At 40.9% G+C, this 20,810-nt stretch overlaps 2 protein-coding genes and 1 long non-coding RNA gene across 4 annotated transcripts; 2 read left to right on the top strand and 1 right to left on the bottom strand.

Annotated features, from left to right (window-relative positions):
• The first annotated feature begins 427 nt into the window (after positions 1-427).
• LOC100282031 (uncharacterized) lies at positions 428-5,132 on the top strand. The gene is made up of 6 exons (NM_001154944.1): positions 428-594; positions 696-745; positions 3,815-3,877; positions 4,311-4,401; positions 4,479-4,583; positions 4,852-5,132. The coding sequence occupies exons 1-6, from the start codon at positions 534-536 to the stop codon at positions 4,926-4,928; spliced, it is 447 nt and encodes a 148-aa protein (NP_001148416.1). The 5' UTR covers positions 428-533; the 3' UTR covers positions 4,929-5,132.
• Positions 5,133-5,456: 324 nt separating this feature from the next.
• LOC100282508 (60S ribosomal protein L32) lies at positions 5,457-7,272 on the top strand. The gene is made up of 4 exons (NM_001155417.2): positions 5,457-5,628; positions 5,762-5,851; positions 6,623-6,804; positions 6,939-7,272. The coding sequence occupies exons 2-4, from the start codon at positions 5,762-5,764 to the stop codon at positions 7,066-7,068; spliced, it is 402 nt and encodes a 133-aa protein (NP_001148889.1). The 5' UTR covers positions 5,457-5,628; the 3' UTR covers positions 7,069-7,272.
• Positions 7,273-7,586: 314 nt separating this feature from the next.
• On the bottom strand, positions 7,587-8,658 carry LOC103632987 (uncharacterized). 2 transcript variants are annotated; one of them, XR_002263412.2, is made up of 4 exons: positions 8,483-8,658; positions 8,298-8,365; positions 7,998-8,127; positions 7,587-7,787 (listed from the first exon to the last, which is right to left on the bottom strand). It is a non-coding gene; the product is annotated as an uncharacterized lncRNA (long non-coding RNA). The 2 variants fall into 2 exon arrangements; XR_556256.3 differs by having other exon boundaries at positions 7,587-8,127.
• Between the last annotated feature and the right edge of the window lie 12,152 nt (positions 8,659-20,810).

Genomic DNA, 20,810 nt, shown 5'->3' with positions numbered 1-20,810 from the left:
TTCTCCTTACGACTATAAAAGGGAGGACCAGGGCCTTCTTAGAGAAGGTTGGCCGCGCGGGACCGAGGACGGGACAGGCGCTCTCTTGGGGCCGCTCGCTTCCCTCACCCGCGTGGACGCTTGTAACCCCCCTACTGCAAGCGCACCCGACCTGGGCGCGGGACGAACACGAAGGCCGCGGGACTTCCACCTCTCTCACGCTCGACTCCGGCCACCTCGCCTCTCCCCCCTTCGCGCTCGCCCACGCGCTCGACCCATCTGAGCTGGGGCACGCAGCACACTCACTCGTCGGCTTAGGGACCCCTGTCTCGAAACGCCGACAATCTGTGACTCTGAATACATAGTTGTACAAGTTGATGGGTGTACAGAATATGTATGTTGCCCAGGTTTTTAGCTCATTTTGTTAACGTTTAGCCTAACCCAAACCAAACAAAACAGTTGTGAACCACTGAGTCCTGCCGCTGTCTGTTATAAAGGCACAGCTCTTCTGTCTCCACGAGATTGTTGAATTCCTCTCTGCCCTAGCACCAGCCATGGCGAAGCCGCAGCTTCTTCTCTGTTTCCTACTCGCCGCCTCCGCGCCGCTAATCGTCGGTGAGTAGACCCCCTCCCCCGGCCTCGATTTTCCGTCGAGGCACGACCCGCGCAGCGGGCTCTGATCCGATCCGATCCGATCTGACATTTGTGTTTCGCAGCCACGGCCAAGAAATCCGGGGACGTGTCGGAGCTCCAGATCGGCGTCAAGGTATCCTACTAGGACTGTTTTCCCCCACTCATGTGCGATATGTTATGTTTCATTCCCTATGTTATGTTTCATTCCCTCCATTCATTGTTGGATTGGACTGGGCCAAGCAGAGCAGTATGGAACTGTTGTTTTAATCAGACTGGAGATTCTGCTTACGGGGACAGCATAGTTTTTACTTTCTAGAACGGATCGAGAATTGTAGAAACACGATGTTATGGGAGTGATGATCTATGAAAATAAGGAATTGTGGTGAAAGTAAGCTGTGCAGGAGAATTCAATCATTTTTGTGGGATTGACTGGACCATTGGGCAAAAAGGTTATATGCTTGCTCGATATAAAATTCGTGTGTTTATTTTGATGGGAAATTTGGATATTTGAGACTCCAAATAATGCATTTTGCAGTTTCCAATTAACGCTGCCTTAGCAAAAACACGACATGTTCCACTTGATTACAATGTCATTTCGTGTATTTTCTTCTGTTCCTATTTTCTCCTCGTACTTGGCGTTTGAAAGGATATTTTTTGCCGTTATGCATGTTTATGTGTCGAATTGCAATGGATGGCTGCCCGCTCGCTCTAGCCTAGAGATGGCAATGGGTACCCGCGAGCCGATACCCGATGGGTATTTACTCCATTAGGGTATGTACGTGGGTTAAATATTCTATCTGTGGGTCTGTTATCGGGCAAAAATCTTCACCCAATGGGTAAACGGGTATTAGAACGTTCCACCTTCACTCATACCCGTTAACCCGTGGGTATAAAATACCCAATATAAACTTAGCCAAGCATGAATTTAGACTTTAGTCATCCATCTTTTTTAATATTTAATAATCTTTTAGGTCATTATGTCATAGAAGGCTTAACGACAATTTAATGACCATGTAATGGAACATGTAATTCACTCATTGTGTGTTGAATGGATGGTTAAATGATGCTAGAAATTTTGTAATGGTATTTAGATGGATATACTCGATGTTTGTATAATATAATATTTTGATAGATGTTTAATTTTTGTGGGTACGGGTGACCCGATGGGTGACCCATACCCACGTGGGTATGGGTATGGGGGTAAATCCATACCCACCAGTGTACATGGGTGACTCGGTGGGGTTATTTTTTTATCGTGTGTATGGGTATGGGGTAGTAATACCCGGTGGGTATTTACCCATTGCCATCTCTACTCTAGCCTCTAGCCATGACCGCCACCGGTCTGCCCCTGTCGCCCCAGCGTTGGCCACGGCAACCCTTGCGCTAGCAGCGCTCGCTCCCCGCTTGGCCCCGCCCGGCCTTACGCTGGCCACACCTGTTGCCTGCCTCGCGCTTGCCCTCGCACTGGCTGTGTCTAAAAGTTTTTGAACTGCGCAAAAAAAAACTTTTCACAACACCACACAATAACACATAATAGATATATAAATTATGAGCATATCACACAATAACAAACACAAATGAGTTCATCTTATAAAACTACGAATTTAGCCTAAATAAGTTCATTAAAAAACTATATTTTTGTTCCAACTGAGTTGCATATCATACCAAAAATATTATGAGTTTATATTTTATCACAAAATAAAACATTCATATATCATAAAAATACCATTCATCCAATATGTAGCCTATTCTTTGAAGTTTGAAGTTATCTTAATTGATGTAGCTAGAATAGGAATTCTCATAGGACTTAATACTAGTCTGTATAGAATTGTCCTCTCTAACAAGAACGCAACTCGGTTGCACAGAAATATAGTATGACAATTACATATATGTAAATATATTCTATATGGTAGTTGTGTTAATATTTCTTATATTTTAATGATACTTATTGGACCATCTCGTATTATTTCTTCAATAGTTTGCTTATGTAGTATGCTAAGTTCTCATGACTTAGCTTTTGTAACATTCCTACTAGGATGATTTCGCTTTCTACAAGTAAAATAAATAAATTTTATAATAATATAATGCCTCAAGTTTTAGATGAAGAAAATTAATACTTGTCTTTTTTGTTGTCCTATTGAGTGGGCATTTGGAACTATCTTGCTTGTGATCTTTTTCATCACATCTCATGCAAGTTATACGTTCTCTTATCATTTTCTTTCCCTTTGTATTGGTTGGAGCAGTAGTATTATCATCTCCGTTGATACCGTTATTATCTTGACACATTTTCGCTTGTGGCCACCTTTCATATGTCCTTTTAGTCTTAATTTTCTTCGTCTTCCTGCAGTTTTTTTAGCAAGTGGTGCAACAACAACAAAAGATAGTTTGACTTTGGCCATTAGATTTTGTCAGTCAATGGCTCAATTTCTAACATAAGCATTCTTTAATTTATTCACCGAGTTATACTCATACACAAATTATTCAAGGTTAACTTAACTTACTGTTGTCTGGTTACAAAGGTCAATACATATTAACATGGCTTACCAGTATGTTACCATTCAAGACAAGTGCATGTCATTTGATTTAACTTTATAACATGTCTTTCAATTTTCTTGCTATGGTCTCAAAACTTTACACTGCAATCAGCAAATGGTACAATTTTCAAGTCCCCGAAACCTCAGTATTTGCTCTAAACTGAAGTATAATATTTGGAAGTATCATTCTTTTAGGTAGTCTATATAATATTTCATTTTTTTCCATAATTGCATGATCATTTCTTTAATCCTATCAAGAAGCTTAACAATATGTAAGCCTTTAATGTCTCATCTCCGATTATTGAAGATCTTTTTCTGTATTCAATATTGACCTCTAATGATATTGAACCTTAGCAAGAGGTCTTCAATAACAAGATATAAGATATTCAAGACTTACGTGTTGCTGAGATTGCTGATAAGATTATAGAATTGAACATGCAATTATAGAACAAGAGAATAAATATTTGATACAGACTACCTGAAGGACGGACACTTTGAACTATTATTCTTAAGATCAAAGAAAATAATAGAGATTTGGGACACTTAAAATTGTACCATATGCTAATTGGAGTGCAAAAATTTAGGATCGCATGTGCTGCCATCATTTGCACCAATTATTTTAGGCAGGTTCTTATATTGATGCTATGCCTGGGTATTTTAAAATGCAGTACAAGCCGGAATCATGCAGCATTCAAGCTCACAAAGGTGACAAGGTTAAAGTTCACTACCGTGTAAGTCTACTGCTATGCCTTCTCATCTGTCCCCTTATGTTGCCAAATGTATCATTATTGACAGATGTCCTCCATTGAACTAACTGAATGCTTTTTTACAGTAACTGTCGCACCTATATTGTTTCTCTTAGCTCATTCAGTTCTGGTCTGTATCTGTATGCCATAGGCTTTGTCACCGCCGCCACTAGATTTATTGCCAATTCCAGTTAACAATAAAACATTGTAACTTTTGTTGGATTCTGGAAAGTGGGGCATTTACAATAGTGCATTGTAATATTTTGAAAAATGGTATTATTATCGGTTTTAAAACTTTGAGCAGAACTGTTAATTCAACCACCCTACATTGGTTCAAGAAATTGTGATACTAGACAATACTTGGTGATCACAATAACTATCTTCTGAGTTATGTTCACTTGCTGTGATTTTTTTACAGGGAAAACTTACTGATGGAACGGTTTTTGATTCAAGCTATGAAAGAGGTGACCCGATTGAATTTGAATTGGGCACTGGACAAGTGATCAAAGGTGATTAATTGGCATGTCTACTCTTTGTGTTGGTTGTGTTATGTTTCTCTGTCTGAATTCCTTTATCTACTCTATAGGATGGGATCAGGGTCTCCTGGGAATGTGCGTTGGTGAAAAGCGGAAGTTGAAGATCCCATCAAAGCTTGGCTATGGGCCTCAAGGCTCGCCACCTACTATTCCTGGTATGTTTTTTATATATATTTTCTGCTCTTTGTCTTTTGAGCATACAGTTGCGATAGTCACATTTGGATTATTCAAAACACTCTGTGAGGGTAATCATCACATCGTTTGTGCACGGCAAGAGCACGTAGTGGTTTATCTCCATTATCCTGCTAGCACTGCCACCTGAATGGATTCCTGCAATGCCTAGCACTGCCACCTGAATGGATTCCTGCCTAGGTGAACTTCTGCAGGTCATTGATGTGAGCCATTTTATCTTTCTTCTTGCAGGTGGAGCAACCCTCATATTTGACACGGAGCTTGTCGCTGTCAATGGAGAACCAACCAACCAATCTGACGAGCTTTAGATTCATCAAACAAATGAATCCATTCACCTTTTTACTCGGAACTCAGCAGATGTAATACTTTCCAAGAAATGAGCCTTCATTCCCTGCCACTTTCATAGTTTCTTTCGCTGTTCCACACTGACATCTATGATTTTTGGAGCAAACTCTGATCTGTTTTGACTAGTTTACACGTTTGTGTGTGGAATCTGAAGAGCTGTTCTGAAATGTTACTTTCCTTTTTTAACCATTAGGGCCTTGGTTCAGGCTTCATTTGCATAAATGGGATCCATAAATGATTCGGTTATTTTTTCACTTGATCATCCCAGTGTCGGTAAATAAAAAAGGTTCCGAAAGTTTTCTATGAAATCAGATTTCACAATCCTACACTGTTAACGAACCATCCTAAAATATAAAAATGAACCATCCTAAAATATAAAAACGAAGTTTAGCGACAAGAACTGGACTTCTGGGCTGGATTGGATTAGTAAGAGGCCTATTGGTCTATACACGCTTTGTTGTCTTTCACTGTGTTTAAGGTGGATAGAGCCCATAAACGACCACGCGCCCACGGTGAACTGCTTGTCTAGGGTTCAGGGATAAAAGACCCGCTCCTGTCCCGCAGGCAACTGAGCGCCGGCCCGCCCGCCCGCCCACCAGCCGCCGCCGCACCGCCACCGCGCGACCTCCCTTCTTCGCCGCAAACCGCTCTGGGCGCTTGAAGGTACGGCCACCTCTCACCGCACTCTCCATCCCCACCGCACTCTCCATCCCCACCGCTACCACTGTTTGGTTGGTTGGTGTGGTACACATCCAGAACTGAAATTCCCCCCTTCGCCACCACTGTGTATCCGCAGATGGCGGTGCCGCTGTTGACTCAGAAGATCGTGAAGAAGCGGGTCAAGCAGTTCAAGAGGCCCCACCTCGACCGCTACAAGTGCCTCAAGGTACCACACGATCCCTTGAAGCTCTCATTCTGCGTGCTAAAGAAACATTTGCGCTCATCGTTGGTCCATCTGCCGGCTGCTAGTTAACCTTGTTTTAGGTCCACCTGAACAACTGTCACATGTGCACCAATTTGAATAACTTGGATCCGTTTCAGTTTGGAAGATGCTAGTGACAGCTTGCTGGCTTGCGTTCGATTTAGAATCTTGCTCCAACCGCCCGAAGTGTAAGCTTAGCTTCTGAAGTGCTGGATTAGTATAAAAGCTTTCCTCATTTTAGGATGCGTCCTTTGGTTGATGCAACAGTTTGTGGCCAAGCAATTGTTAAAACTTGAAAGTGACCAAATCCCTCGTTTGTGGAAGTTGATAGTTTTCACCGCTATAATTCCACTTATTATGTAGCTGTGATAAATCAAAAACAATACTGTGCAGTGTAGCAAATGCTCATTACTTCTGACCCAGTTTGCTACTGGGTGAATCAGAAATGCGTCATGCACAATACTGTACCAGTGTAGCTAATTGCCGTTACTTCTGGTCATGTTTGTAACTGGGTGAATTTGAAATGTGTCATATCCTGCCTAAACCTGCTAGAGTTTTTTTTCTGTGGAGGGCCATGAATGAGTCTTGAATATGACTTGTAGGTCCAGCAATAAGTAGACATCCTATAAAAAGATGTGTGCAACTTTCTAATTCGTTGGGTCCCTATATTTATGTCATCTAGCATAAACATTCCTATTAATTTTAAGCTAATTTTACCAATGCTGTTTTCTGCAGCCAAGCTGGCGCAGGCCCAAGGGTATCGACTCCCGTGTCAGGCGGAAGTTCAAGGGATGCACCTTGATGCCTAACATTGGATATGGCTCTGACAAGAAGACCAGGCACTACCTCCCCAACAAGTTTAAGAAGTTTGTCGTGCACAATGTTTCTGAGCTGGAGTTGCTTATGATGCACAACAGGTATGCATTTTTTTGTGGGGGGGGGGGTGGGGGGGGGGGTGGGGGTTCTTCAGTAAACTTGCCTATTTCAGGAGCGCCCCCTTTTGTATCAAAACCATCAATTGTTTACTAATATTTGTATTCCTTCGCAACAGGACATACTGCGCTGAAATCGCACACAACGTGTCCACTAAGAAGCGCAAGGAAATCGTGGAGCGAGCTGCTCAGCTTGACATTGTGGTCACCAATAAGCTTGCCCGTCTCCGCAGCCAGGAAGATGAGTAAACTGTTTCTAGCAGTAGTTTTGGAATGGTGCGGCTTTAGAGGACTTGCTGTGTATGATGATTCAGTTATCATTTCTTTTTGCTTCATGATTCTGAGTACTGTGAACCCACTTGCTATCAGTAGCAACTTAACTGTGGCACTGTTATTATCTTTTACCATCTCAAATACAGCAGTTTTGATATAAAAAAAATGTCTGCATTGGTTAATGTTAATCTGTGTTTTTGTTGGCGCCCAGCAGCCACTGCTTGCAGTCTGTTTTGCACGTGTCAAATTCTCTTCTTGCTGCAAGTGGTGTCCACTGCCTGGGTTCTTAGGCTATCTCTAACAACTTACTCATCTCCATCTTGTTTCAAACTCTACTAGGAAAACGATATCATTTACAATACAAAACTGTGTTTGACATGGTCATATGTACGATCTGCTGTTTATAGCCATACTTCAAAACTTACGATCGTTCTAACTGCAAGTCGCTGCTGGAGACTGGTCTCACCCTGTTGTAACTGTAAGTCGTTGCTGGAGACTGGTCTCACCCTGTGCTTGGATCTGTCTCTTAGAGCATCTCCAATAATACCAATTCTAATCCTTAATTTTTGGAAAAAATGAGAAAACTCTCATCCAACGGATTCCTATCACTTCTATGAATCCTTCCGCACGCGAAAAGAACCTCCTCCGCTGAGTCTGCTCACGACACGGGGGAGTTGAGGGAGAAGCACGGCAACCTGCAGCGGTTGGCGACAATGGTGCGGATGATGCAGAGCAGGTCGGCGTTGGAGTACAATTTTTTTAGGAAATTAAAGGGGTCTGTCAGAGTATAATCTTTTTTCTTAAGGAGCAAAGATGTTTAAGGATGTTCCAATAATTGTTTGTTGGGAGATATATTTTCAGGAGCTGTTGTTGTTGGAGATGCTATTAGCATTTAGAATTTGAACCTTTGCTGCTCAGGTGAGCTAGTTTTTGCTGCTGAAATGCTGAACCGAGACCGTCAATTGTCACCTGACATATCGCTGGTGAATTCGCTGGGAGTTCGTGCAGAATTGGCGTGGTCGGATTGGGCGACCCCTGATGAGTTCAAACAAACTATTAGTATAACTATTTAAATTTAAAAGGAATGGGAGACAATTGCATTTTTTTTGGGTCCCTATATCAAACAATGGCAAAATTATATGGTGCTCAAACAAGAACGAAAAAAAAAAACAGGCATCTGAAATATAGAAGTGCTCTTAGCTTACGTGCTAGAGTAGGCCATGGCCATAGTGCGTCAGTCACCGACTCCATGCTCCTCAAGAGTCAGAGACGGCTGCGTGATTTCGGAGAGAGGGACGCGAGATGAAACTGTTCCGTTTTATATGTAGTACATAGAAACTGTTTGGAAGAGGAAATGTATATCGTGCGAGATCCATTCACCGGACCAGACCTCAGTAGTGCTGCATTAGCTCAGATCCGACAGCCACCGAACCAAAAGACGATTGCGAAGCTGAACCTGACCAGATGAACGCGGGGAAAACACGGTCTAAGTCTAGATATTCAAAGCTCTAAAAAAAAAACTCACCGTTTGGACAGTAGCCTCGTGGCACTGCACTGGACAGGTAGCCGATGTTTACACTGAAGCCATTTGTTTATAAGCAAGGAGCCGCAGTCGTAGTCGCATGGCCTGCGCCCTGCGGACAGAGAGAGAGACGGGACGGGAGATCTTTTTACAACCGAAAGCATCGAAATGATTGGCATGCAAATTCACCTAACCCCAAGACTTTTTGCCCCTCTAGAGCTTGATTAAACAAGTACATGGTTTTGTACGAGCAAGATTCACAAGAGGCGCCTAGACCTACCTACCTGTGGTACTATATTCCTACAAGCTGGTGTGAGAAAAAAAAACAGCACGTACGTAGCTACGCGGTGCGTTCTTCCGTAGAGCTGCAATGAAGCTGTGCGGCTGTGATGAACGATTAGAATAGCATCGTCCTGCAGTTAGCCACCGGTAGCATGCAGTGTCAAGATACGGCGCATGTGGCTGCAGCAGCATCGAGGCTGTGTTATGTTAGTTTACGATGCGTCCTCCAGCCGTTTACTCCACACTGTATCTTTATGAAGTATATATATATATCTTTTTATTTTCAACTTATCTTGTTATTTTTATCGTAGTGGGTTCGGTTATTGATTTGTTATAGAACGGCCCTGTAAATAGAAGTAGAACTCACTCCATAAAGACTAATCTACAGATGAGTAGTTACGTTTTGTCACGAGATTCTACATTGGGAAGGGGACCAATAAGCCATTTGCGAAAGTTTTTTTTTTGTGGCAAGCACGAACGAGCCAACGTTGACGTGTATCGCCGGAACTCGTCGTCTTCGATATCAGTTTCTACTGCAATATTTATTTTCGTCTATATAGATTAGTAGTTAAAATAACCGGCTTTAATCGAAAACGATAAGTTTTTCTACCCGCGTTTTTTATATAGATCAAAGAGGAAACTAAGGGGGTGTTTGGTTTCTAGGGACTAATGTTTAGTCCCTAAATTTTATTCTATTTTAGTTCTAAAATTGTCAAATATAGAAACTAAAACTTTATTTTAGTTTATATATTTAGCAATTTATACACTAAAAAGGAATAAAATGAAGGGACTAAACATTAGTCCCTAAAAACCAAACACCCACTAACAGGAGCTGCCGCATTCGCTACAGATCGAGAAGCATGGGCGTCCGTGTCGGCGGTGCAATAATCTAACGCAGAGCGGTCTGAGCCTGTTTTCTGTTTTTATTTATTTTGCTTAAAAATATGCGTACATATAATTAAAAACGGCGTTCGTATACGGCTAAAGACCATGAAAACCACGGGCGAGTGAGGTAGCCGGCGGAATAAACAACCCCGCCGTGGGCCGTGGCCGACGTCGCGTCGCATGCGTTTCCCCGCGTTCCATTCCGTTTCCTGGAGTACGTCCTGCATCTACATTTGCTGATCCAGCTAGCATTTTTTTCCGTGTACTTGTTTATTTATATTCAGAAGATGTGCATATGTTTCAGAAGATGTACTTTTTCTGTATACATTTCCAAAATCCGGGTGTGTCCAGGATCTCGACAGGGCACTGAATTCTGCTGCAATGCAAAGAAGGGGCACGGCACGGGCCGGGGTTTGACGATCGCGGAACGCGCTCATTCATTCGACCCAATTTCGCGTGCGTACGCGGCCATCTGCATCTGCTGCCCAAATGCGGCAAACGCCAAGTCCGGCTTTGCCTGCTTCTTTATTCAACTCAGGACGGGGGGTTCTTTCTTATAGGATAAGCTAGTTGCATGATTGATCGCCTCATTGGTCGCTATCTGTTCATGTATCTACTAGTATATTATTAGCACTACTAGCTATACTGGCGCCCTCTAGAGCTTTTATTTTTTTAGATAGGCCACTGCACTAGAGTTTGAATTTAGCCTCTTGTATATATAGAGTTATATATATGGTGTCTGTTTTTGGCGTAGTTAATTTCTAGGTGTAATTGCTATAGCTGAAGCTTCGGGTGTGAATCTGTTTTTTTTCTTCTTCTTCTTCTGTAAATTGTTTTCTTAATAGGATTCTAGTACACACGCTAATGAAATGGTTAGTGTCAAGACATGTGGCCTCATTTCAAAAAACGAAAAAGAAAAAAAAACATAGATAGCCATTGAGATGCTACATGCAAGCCCAAAATACACTATTGAAGAACAGGATCATATCATCATTATCCGAAGCTACTAACCCCCATATCCACCCTATAGAACTCGTGCAGCTCATGCCGATCGCCTCACCACCCCTCCGGGGGGGAAAACCCCCCCAAACAAGCAGTGGGACGAACAAAAGGCGAGCTGAGCCTTTCTCTATTTGGAGCAAGCGGGAAAGGAAGGAAGGTTACGGGTTTTCTAGGCACCCCCCGATTTCCATCCAGTGAGGAGGAGGTAGGCAGGGCAGGACTGCATCTGCATCCGGTTTAGTTTGCAGAACTGAGCTAGGCAGTTTGGTGGGTAAGTGGCCAGACCCATTCCGTTTCTGCTTCTGCCCATCGGATGCGATCATGCGAGCCACTGCCAAAACAAACAGAAATCCCATCTCTCTCTGCGCAAATAAACTTCTGTCAAAACTTTTGATCGACCCAGACGAATTCTTAGCACTGTCATCACCGGGTTGCCCATGCATATGCGCCTATCAGATTCAGAGAGAGGCGCCAATGATCTAGTAGATTGGAAGAGAGAGACTGTTCCATAAACAGAAAGTGTTAATAGAAGCATATATAAGTGTGTAATGCCCATATCCCCTAATAGTGTTGGCTTTTGGATGTGCATACAACTCAATAAAAAACATGTGCAACTTGCTATTCAGTGGCAGAGAGCAATGGATTTTTTTTTCAAAGCCGAGACAAGTCTAAGTCTAGGTAGTACTACCTCCATTTTCGAATATTTGTTGCTAGGGATGGCAACGGATAAACTATTCATGGATAGTGTCTCTGGACATCCATATCCGCGACTTATATCCGAACCCGTACCCGCTACCCGCTACGAATAAAAAACAGTATCCACATCCGTTACCCACTACACATACAATATATTTAAATCCAACAAATTTAAATACGATAACATATTTGTCCAGCAAATTTAAATATGATAAAACCATACAACCATACAGAATTTGTCCAGCAAATCCAATCTGATACATGTATTAAGGCATACAGCGAGCAATATAATTGTTTGGCTCGAGTTCTAAGAGCAAGTATAATAATGGGCTTTAAGCCTGCTTACATGTCATTTTTACTTGTGTGCAAGAGAGATACATCAAAAAGTATAGAAAGTGGATTCTCATGCAAGAGTCGGTTGCTACACGTGCTCCATGACAAAAGAAAGAAAGAGGAAGAGACAAGAGAATAATGTAACAGCCGACCTTATAGTCAGTTTTATTATATGATTGTTTTTATTGTTGGCTCTAGACGACATCACAAGAAATTAGAGCCCATAATAGGCTCTATTATTAAACTTGCTCTAAGGTTTGCTATGGCATTGCCTCAATGGTAGCAAGTAGATATGGCAATGAGTACCCATTATCCAAAACCCGACGGGTTTTTACTATTATGGTTAGTTTGGCAACACCATTTTTCCCAAGAATTCTCATTTTTTCAAGGGAAAATGAACTAATTTCTTGGAAAAATAAAAACACCTTGAAAAAATAGGGTTACCAAACTAGCTCTTAGGGTACGGGTTAATTTTCTTACCCATGTGTTTATTCATGGAAACAAAGTTATACATGTCGGGTTTGCGGGTACGTGTACGTTCTTATGTCACTCAAACCCATAAACCCATGGGAAAATATGCTCGACTCAGTTATATTGTGTGCCTCTTAAATCATGATCCGCTAGTTTATGGTTAGGCAATAAACTTGTGATTGTGATATTCTAGTGAACTATGGAGTTTGAAATTCAAGTTATTTCATACATAAATTGTTTATCTTTTGTCTTATTCCATGTTTAATCTATTAAATAATTATAATTATACGTGTCTAGTCATAAATTATACAATATGAAATGTCCGACATTGGCAACCCGCGGGTACCCGTTACCCGCACGAGTATGGGTATGGGTATGGTTTTATACCCAGTTGCAGGTATAAGTTTTATTCGTGGGCACGAGTATGAGATGGCAATACCTATCGGGTATGTGCTCGTTCCCATCTCTAATAGCAAGCCTAAGCAACCGCCCTAGGTCATAGAGCCTTGTACTGTCTCCAACATTGTCTTCTCTATCAATTTTCTACATTCCTCTTTTATAGTCCTCTTTAAAAGATTGTCTCTTCATATATTATTTCTCTCCCGTCACGTTATATATATATCATGTTCTCTCTATATAAACACATATATGATAGATATGTTTTGCTCTACATTTTTGTACGTATGTATTTTCCTACTCTCAAATATTATATATATAATATTTTTTTTTAATGTATTGCTTAAAGTATTAAAATGGATAGAGAGAATGAAAAAAAATCTATATATATAGAGGACCGAGGATAGTCCTTTGTATTTAGATGATGCTATATAGAGAATGCTAGATATAGGAGAACAAATCTCACTTATATTTAGTATACCAAAGCTTTAGCGTTTATTGTTGGAGCCAACATTAAATCTGCCACATACATACTATTTTGCACTATAGTGTTGTTGTAGCCAAAACAACTGTCTTTACCTACACCAATATAAACTCTCGATAATGGGACCTGCTGAAAGTAGTTTTTTGGGGATCTTTTTTACTCCCGTTGTAATGGCAATATAGTCAAGACGACAGAGCAACTGAAATCCCACAAAATAGGGCTTTAAAGCAATATGCGCCCCCTGCCCCCACAAAAAAATATTCGATGAAATATGTGCTCATATATAAAATCTCTATCTCTACTATATTAAAGCATCAGTTTCAACGGTCGTACCGCGTCAATATTTTTCAAAAAAACCCTATATTTCTTTAGAATTAACCTGCACTCCTATAGTCTCTTCTCTACTACTATAATAGGAGAGTTTATGTAAAAAAAATAAGGTGAAATTATATATAAGTGAGTGTTTGAACCTTAGTTGTTGGCTTTATATTCACACATACTTAATTAATAGAAAACATATATTTTGTGCTTTATTAAAACAAAATTTATCCTATGTTATATATATATATATATATATATATATATATATATATATATATATATATATATATATATATATACTACTACTTAAGAAGCTAGTGTAGGCGTCCACAATTTTTGGTGTACGGTTCTGCCGTTGCGCGTATCCCAATCTCAATCGCCTCCCCCACCGCACACATTCCATCCATGGCGCCGGGTCGCGCATTCCTCCGCGCCAGATCCGAGAGTCCTTCCATGGCAGCCGCTCCCCCACCGCGCCAGATCCGAGAGTACTTCCATCCATGGCGCGAAACCGTCGCGCCCCCACCGCGCCTCCCCCAGCATTCCATCCATGGCGCTCCCTCCGCGCTCGCCCCCGCTCTCTGTTGTCCGCCGCCCCCACCCCCGTTCTCCTCTCTCGCGCCCCCACTCTCTGCTGTCCGCTCTCTCGCATCCTCCACGGAGTCGTGGGCCAGTGGCTCCACGGTGATGGACTGGGTCAGCCTCGTGGTGGCCGAGATGCAGCGCGACGATGGCTTCTCGCTGCTGATCTACGCCTGGAAGAGCTAACACCGGCGACAACGACGGCAGCACCTTCACCACGGCTCCGCCACACTACCTCGTCAATCCCGTCATTCTCGCGAAAATCACCGCCCCCTCCTCAGTCCCCATTCGCGTCCCGACCTCGTCGTGGAAGGCCGAGCAACCCGCCATTCCCGCTCTTCCCGACCATCCTCGCCCCCAATCTCGCCTCCACGGAATCCGACCAACCCGGGTGAAAGGGAAATAGGCTTTAAACCTTTTCCTAAATGATTTTGGTGATTGAATGTCCAACACAAACAATTGGACTAATTAGTTTGCTCTAGATTATATGTTCTACAGGTGCCAAAGATTCAACATAAAACCAATAAAAAGAACAAGACAAGAGTCAAAATAAAGGAGCAAAGGGGCAACCGAGGGCACCCCTGGTCTGGCGCACCGGACTGTCCGGTGTGCCACCGGACAGTGAACAGTACCTGTCCGGTGCACCAGGGAACGCTGACTCCAACTCTTCATTCTCGGGAATTCTCGGAAGACGGCGCGCTATAATTCACCGGACTGTCCGGTGTACACCGGACAGTGTCCGGTGCTCCAACGAAACGCGGCCTCAGGAACTCGGCAGCCTCGGGATTTCACGAAGACTGCTCCGCTAAAATTCACCGGACTGTCCGGTGTGCACCGGACTGTCCGGTGTGCTAGCGGAGCAACGGTCATCTTCGCGCCAACGGTCGACTCTGACGGTATACAGTGCTGAACAGTACACGCGGCAGAAGTCAGAGCAGAGGATCAGAGAGGCACCGGACTGTCCGGTGTGCACCGGACTGTCCGGTGCCACATGAGGACAAAAGCCTCCAACGGTCGACCAGCTCCATCCCCAACGGATAGGGTGACGTGGCAGGGGCACCGGACATGTCCGGTGTGCACCGGACTGTCCGGTGCGCCCATCACCAGCAGACTTCATCAACGGCTAGTTTTTGGATGGTGGCTATAAATACCACCCCAACCGGCCACTTCAAGGTGTGGGAGTCCAAGCAACATTCCAAGTCATCTAGTTGACATACTCAAGCCCTCCCAACCACCTATATTCATTGATCCATCCTATACACAAGATTTAGTCCACTACAACCAATACAAGTGCCACAAAAGAGAGAGCAAGCAATTGAGAGCTACTCAATTGAGTTTAGCCCTAGCGCCTTGTGAGATTCATTGAGAGATAGTGTGTTCTACATCTTTGTGTTCATTTGCGCGTGGAGTTTTTGACTCCCATTCGATCTTCCTCCAAAGTGTTGGAGGCTTGTAAAAGCTAGCAAGAGACACCAAAGATTGTGGTGGTCCTTGTGGGATCGAGAGTGATCCTTGAGAAGAAGAAGAGCTCGCCGATCCTTGTGTGATCGGGAGAGAGGGAAAGGGTTGAAAAAGACCCGTCCTTAAGTGGACTCCTCAACGGGGACTAGGCCTTCGAGGGCCGAACCTCGGTAAAACAAATCACCCGTGTTCATTGTGCTTTTGCTTGTGATTTGTTTGCTTTCCCTTACTCTAAGTTCTCTTGCACTATTCTTTGCTCATATCATTTGGTGTTGCTTCAAGTTAAAATCTCATTTAAGTGAAGCAACACTCCGCAAGAAAAGAACTTGAGTTAGTGCTCTTTTTCATCTAAGCCTTCTTGCTTTGTTATCATAAATTATTAGTTGTATTGATTTATCACTTCCGCATTATTTGAACGCTATACTCTTTACTAAGCAAGAACTTAGTTTTTTTTATACTCCGATATTTGTATATCTTGTTCTAACCACTAATCAAGGGATCTAGTTGGGGGATAAAGTTTTAATTCTCAGGTTCCGCCTATTCACCCCCCCCCCCTCTAGGCGACTTTCAATTGGTATCAGAGCTAGGCACTTCATCTTGAGTCTAACAACTCGAAGTGATGGCTCGTAGAAGATCCCAAAAGAACAAGAAGACTCCTCCAACGAACGCAACTCAAAAGGAGGTAACTCTTGAGATATTATGTGATGATTGTTCTAATTATGATTCATGGTCTACTAGTGTGATAAATGCCTTTAGAACCATACATCCTCAATTAGAACAAATTATTGACAAGAGTATTTTTCCCTCTAGTTTTAATGGAAAAATTAATTCCGAGGAGGATCAAAGATGTTATCGCTTAAACTATCTAGCTTTTGACATCTTAAACAATTCTCTTAGCAAAGAAGATTATCGTGCCTTCATATCAAACTATAACGAATCCATTCCCGATGCGCATGATATTTGGACTAGAATTAAAATCAAGTTTGATGAGTCCAAACATAATAGTTCATTTGATGCCTCTACTTCCTTTAGTTTTTGTGATACTAACCCTTGCAAGGAAGAAGGAGAAAATGAACGATGGAGACCAAACGATGAATCCACCTCTCCAAAAGGTTTGTCTTCCCATTTCGATTCCCACATGTGTTGTGTGGCTAATGAAAATGATAGCGGAAGCACAAATGAGGATGAGGAGGAAGAAAGAAGCATTGTGCATCTCTACGCTCGCCTAAGCCAAGAAGATAAGGCGGTCATGCTCAAACTTCTAGAAAGAGCGAGAGAGCAAAGCGAAGCTCGTCAAAGGCTAGAAGATATTCTCTCCATAAAGATGCAACACTTTGACGAGTTGACTAAAGAACATGAGGAGCTAAAGTGCTCTCATGTTGATTTGGTCCAAAGGTATGAAACTATTTCAATTGAGCAAAATAACGCTTCACATTGTATCGCTCAATTAGTAAATAGGAATACCTTGCTTAAGGACCAAGTGGAAAAGCTAAAAATTGAAAATCTAGCTTTTCAAGAAAAATATGATATGCTCCTATGCTCTCATGAAAATCTTAGAGATGATCATATCATATTAAACATTGCTCATGAGGTTGTGATAGAAAATTTAAAATCCCAACAACCTCACTCATGCACATGTATTCAAATTGATACTATATTACCATGTGCTAATGCTTGTTGTTTGTCAACAAGCAAATCTTCCTTTGAGCCAGAATTTGCAGGAACAAATGATGATTCATATCAAAAGCTCAAAGAAGAAAATGAGAGGCTAAAGAAGAGCTTGACACAACTAAAAGGGAAATGCATTGCCCAACCTTCTCAAGATAACCGTGATCACATGGTGAAGAAGCTTGAGACAGGAAAAACCGCGGCATGCACTACATCCCTTGAAGAAAATGTCAAGAATTTGAGGATTGCCATAAGGAGGAAACAAAAGATGAAATTCAACACCTCCTCCAAAAGCCTCAACCACGCCTCCACAAAAGGTAACATCCAAGGTAATGATCAAGCCACACTTCACATTAAGAGGTGTAGTGAATGCTTTGAAGTGGGGCACTTGATTAGGTCATGTCCCTATATTAATGGCTTGATTATTGACAAGGATGATAGACTTTGTTTTAAATGCTCCAAGAAGGGACACTTACTTAGATCTTGTCCCCATTTAAAACAAAGAGGCATAGGGTTAGAAAAGAAAATTTTTACTAACCATGTAGCAAGCAACAAACAAGGAAAGAAGAAATCTTCAAAACTTGGAAAACGCCTATGCTACACATGCCGAAAGAAGGGACATCAATGCAAAGATTGTCCCATTGGTAAAAATCCCACTCCTAACTTGTCATTTGATTCATATATAACTAGGCAACCCAAGATTACAACTTGTGCTAGAAAGGTAACGAGTTTACCAAGCGCTAGCACAAAGGACACTTGGGTTCCTAGATCTTTGTTTACTAACCTTAATGGACCCATCAAGCGATGGGTACCAAAATGTGCTTGACAAGATTTGTAGGAGAAGGAGATGGTATGAACCTTTGGGGTGCTTGAGGGAGTTAATTCAATTCTTATCAACTCAAGATATCAATCTTCAAATAATCTACATATTCAAGATTGACCCAAGGTTATTTCAACATGTTATTCAAAACCCATATCATCTCGGGGAAGATATTGATGTTGTAGGAATTAAAGAATTATCATGTGCGGTATATCAAAGCCTACAACATGGAGGAAAGTCAAGGGATGGTAACATTTATATTCTTAAGTGCAATTATCTTAATTTGTCATGTGTCTTGTGTAGTCACATAGAAATAGAAAGCACTTAAGGATGTTTTAAAATTATGTCATCATTCTTTGAAGAAATTCCTCTCATATGGTAGATTGTGTATTTATCAAATTCTATATTATGACAATCTACATGCTTTAAATTATTGCAAGTTCTCATGGCATGTTTTTACATTAATTATTCTATTATTGCCATGTTCTAGATATAGAGAGATACTTCATGTTCTTAAAAGAATAAGGTGTCATGTAAGAAATTCAAATACTTAGGACACTTATAAAAAGAAAAATTCTCTCTATAGCTAGAAAAGTGAGACTAATGTTTTTATCTAAGTAATTTAAGTAGTCTCACTTGTAGAGATAAATTTCTCTATGGAAATGCGTAATCCATCATGGCAAGGAAAATCAATCCAATAATGTATGTTGTATGTTTTATTGCTTAAATTGGATATGATTCTTCTACATTTATCGCTCTCCATGTTATGAATTAGATTTATTCCCTTAAGTCTCAAGAATTTAACCATGCTTGTTTTATGAGTTAAAACTAGGCATACTTCATGGAATAATCTAGTTCATATTATAAAGTTTCCATGCCAATAGTAATTCACTTTTCATTCTTTGACAAAATGATTACTAAATGGAAACTAGTGCTTGTGTTACTAACGTATCTCTTGAGCTTACTCATAAATATGCATAGAAGGGAAAGTACACAAGCCTCATGGGTTGACCTTCACCCAAAAGAAGAAAGGTAAAAGCAAAGGTATGGGAACTCATCTTCTTGGATAAATTTAGTTCCCATCTCAATGGGTATTTAATCTAAATTATCATATTCTACCCTTGTGAGGAATAGATTCGCTATTGGACCAAAATTAACTAAGTGTGCATTCAAATATCATTTTCTTATTGCTCATGTCCATTAGAATCTATTTAATGCCTTTGCAATATTTATGTATATGTTATCATATTGATTTGCTTCCAAGTGATGATTAACTAACTTTAATATGATAAAATAAAATCTCCAATGATTATTAAAATGCTTAAAAGGTGCTCACTCATTTTTCTCAAATGAAATGCACTAATGTTAAGGATGTTACTTCATGTCTGTGTGACTTGTGGATGATGAATCTTGTATGCTAATTATCTAAAGTAATCATCCTTCACCATAGACTCCTTTGCGCTATTAACATGTCTCTTGAGTATTTTCAATAAGTTTGGAAGGTAAAAGAGACAAATATAAAGGGAGGACACTCAAATGAAAAAGAAAGAACATCAAGGACAACAACATCTACCTGGACAATAAGGTCTTCACAACAATCAATGGTGTGGTTGTAAGCATTCTAAATCTTTTTCATTATGAGAATACAAGGCTTAAGTTGTTTATTGCAAATTTTATTAGCCTTGATCAAGATGTATAATTGGTCTCCCTTTATATCTTTAAAAGTGAATGCATCGAAATCAATTCTCAAATTACTTGATGCATATCTTTAGGGGGAGTCCATTCCTATATTTTGATTGTGTTGAGACTATTGCTTTATCTTAGTAATTTCATATAGTCTCTTGCATGAGAATAATGTTTCTCATAAAGTATGCTACTTCACATCAATCCAACTTGTTAAAATAACGTCGCTTTTATCAAGGATTGTAGCTTTCATTGTTATAGTAGCATCTCTGCTGGATTCTCCTATCTCAAGTGTGTTTGATGATCTAATGCCTATGTTGTTCTTTTGATCGCATCTATTGCTTGTTTGATCAATGAATAACTTCAATTAACACTTATGCTTCTTAGTGCTTCATGCAATTTCAATTTGATTTCAATGAGTAATTTCAATCGACATCTATCTCTTGATAAGCACTAAGTTGAAAGGAGAATTCTTGTTGCCTCTATACAATTTGTGATCCATTTAATTTGATCTAACATTCACTTGGAAAAGGATCACTAGTTGTAGAACTCTCTCTTGTGCAAAATATTTCCATGTATTGTCTTGAGTACAGGTCTTAGGCAAATTCAATGAGACCAAGGACAATGCACAATGAAGAGAGCATCACTATGTAAAGGTACAAAAGGGTAAAACTATTCAATCTTATTCATACATGTACCTAAATCTTCCTATATTCCTTGCATATCTTGTATAAAAGGAAGAGAAGGTATGTTCATGCATTTATCCCTGCTTCATACCTAGTTTAACCTCTTAAAATTTCAATCATGCATTATTGCATCTTTGCTAAAACTAGATGAAGTGGTTCTATTGTCAAAGAGCTTAAAGCTTAACCTTGTAACGAGGATAAGCTACCTTTGTTCCAAAGGTGGATGGTCCTTAAGTCTCTTTGAAATCTTTAAAGGAAAATGCTTAAAATGTTTGCAACATGCTTTCATAAGTGCATAAACTGTCTTGAGCATCACTCATATACTATGACACAATGCACTTCACTTTCTCTATGATATAGACTTGCTCTTATTAACCTAATTATGTGCCCTTGACATTTAAGGCCAAAATATGTATTCCTCTCAAG

This window comes from Zea mays, chromosome 7 (assembly GCF_902167145.1).
Source record: "Zea mays cultivar B73 chromosome 7, Zm-B73-REFERENCE-NAM-5.0, whole genome shotgun sequence".
Classification (NCBI taxonomy): domain Eukaryota; kingdom Viridiplantae; phylum Streptophyta; class Magnoliopsida; order Poales; family Poaceae; genus Zea; species Zea mays.
Note: the sequence above shows the minus strand (reverse complement) of the source record. Positions and strands in the feature narration are given on the sequence as shown.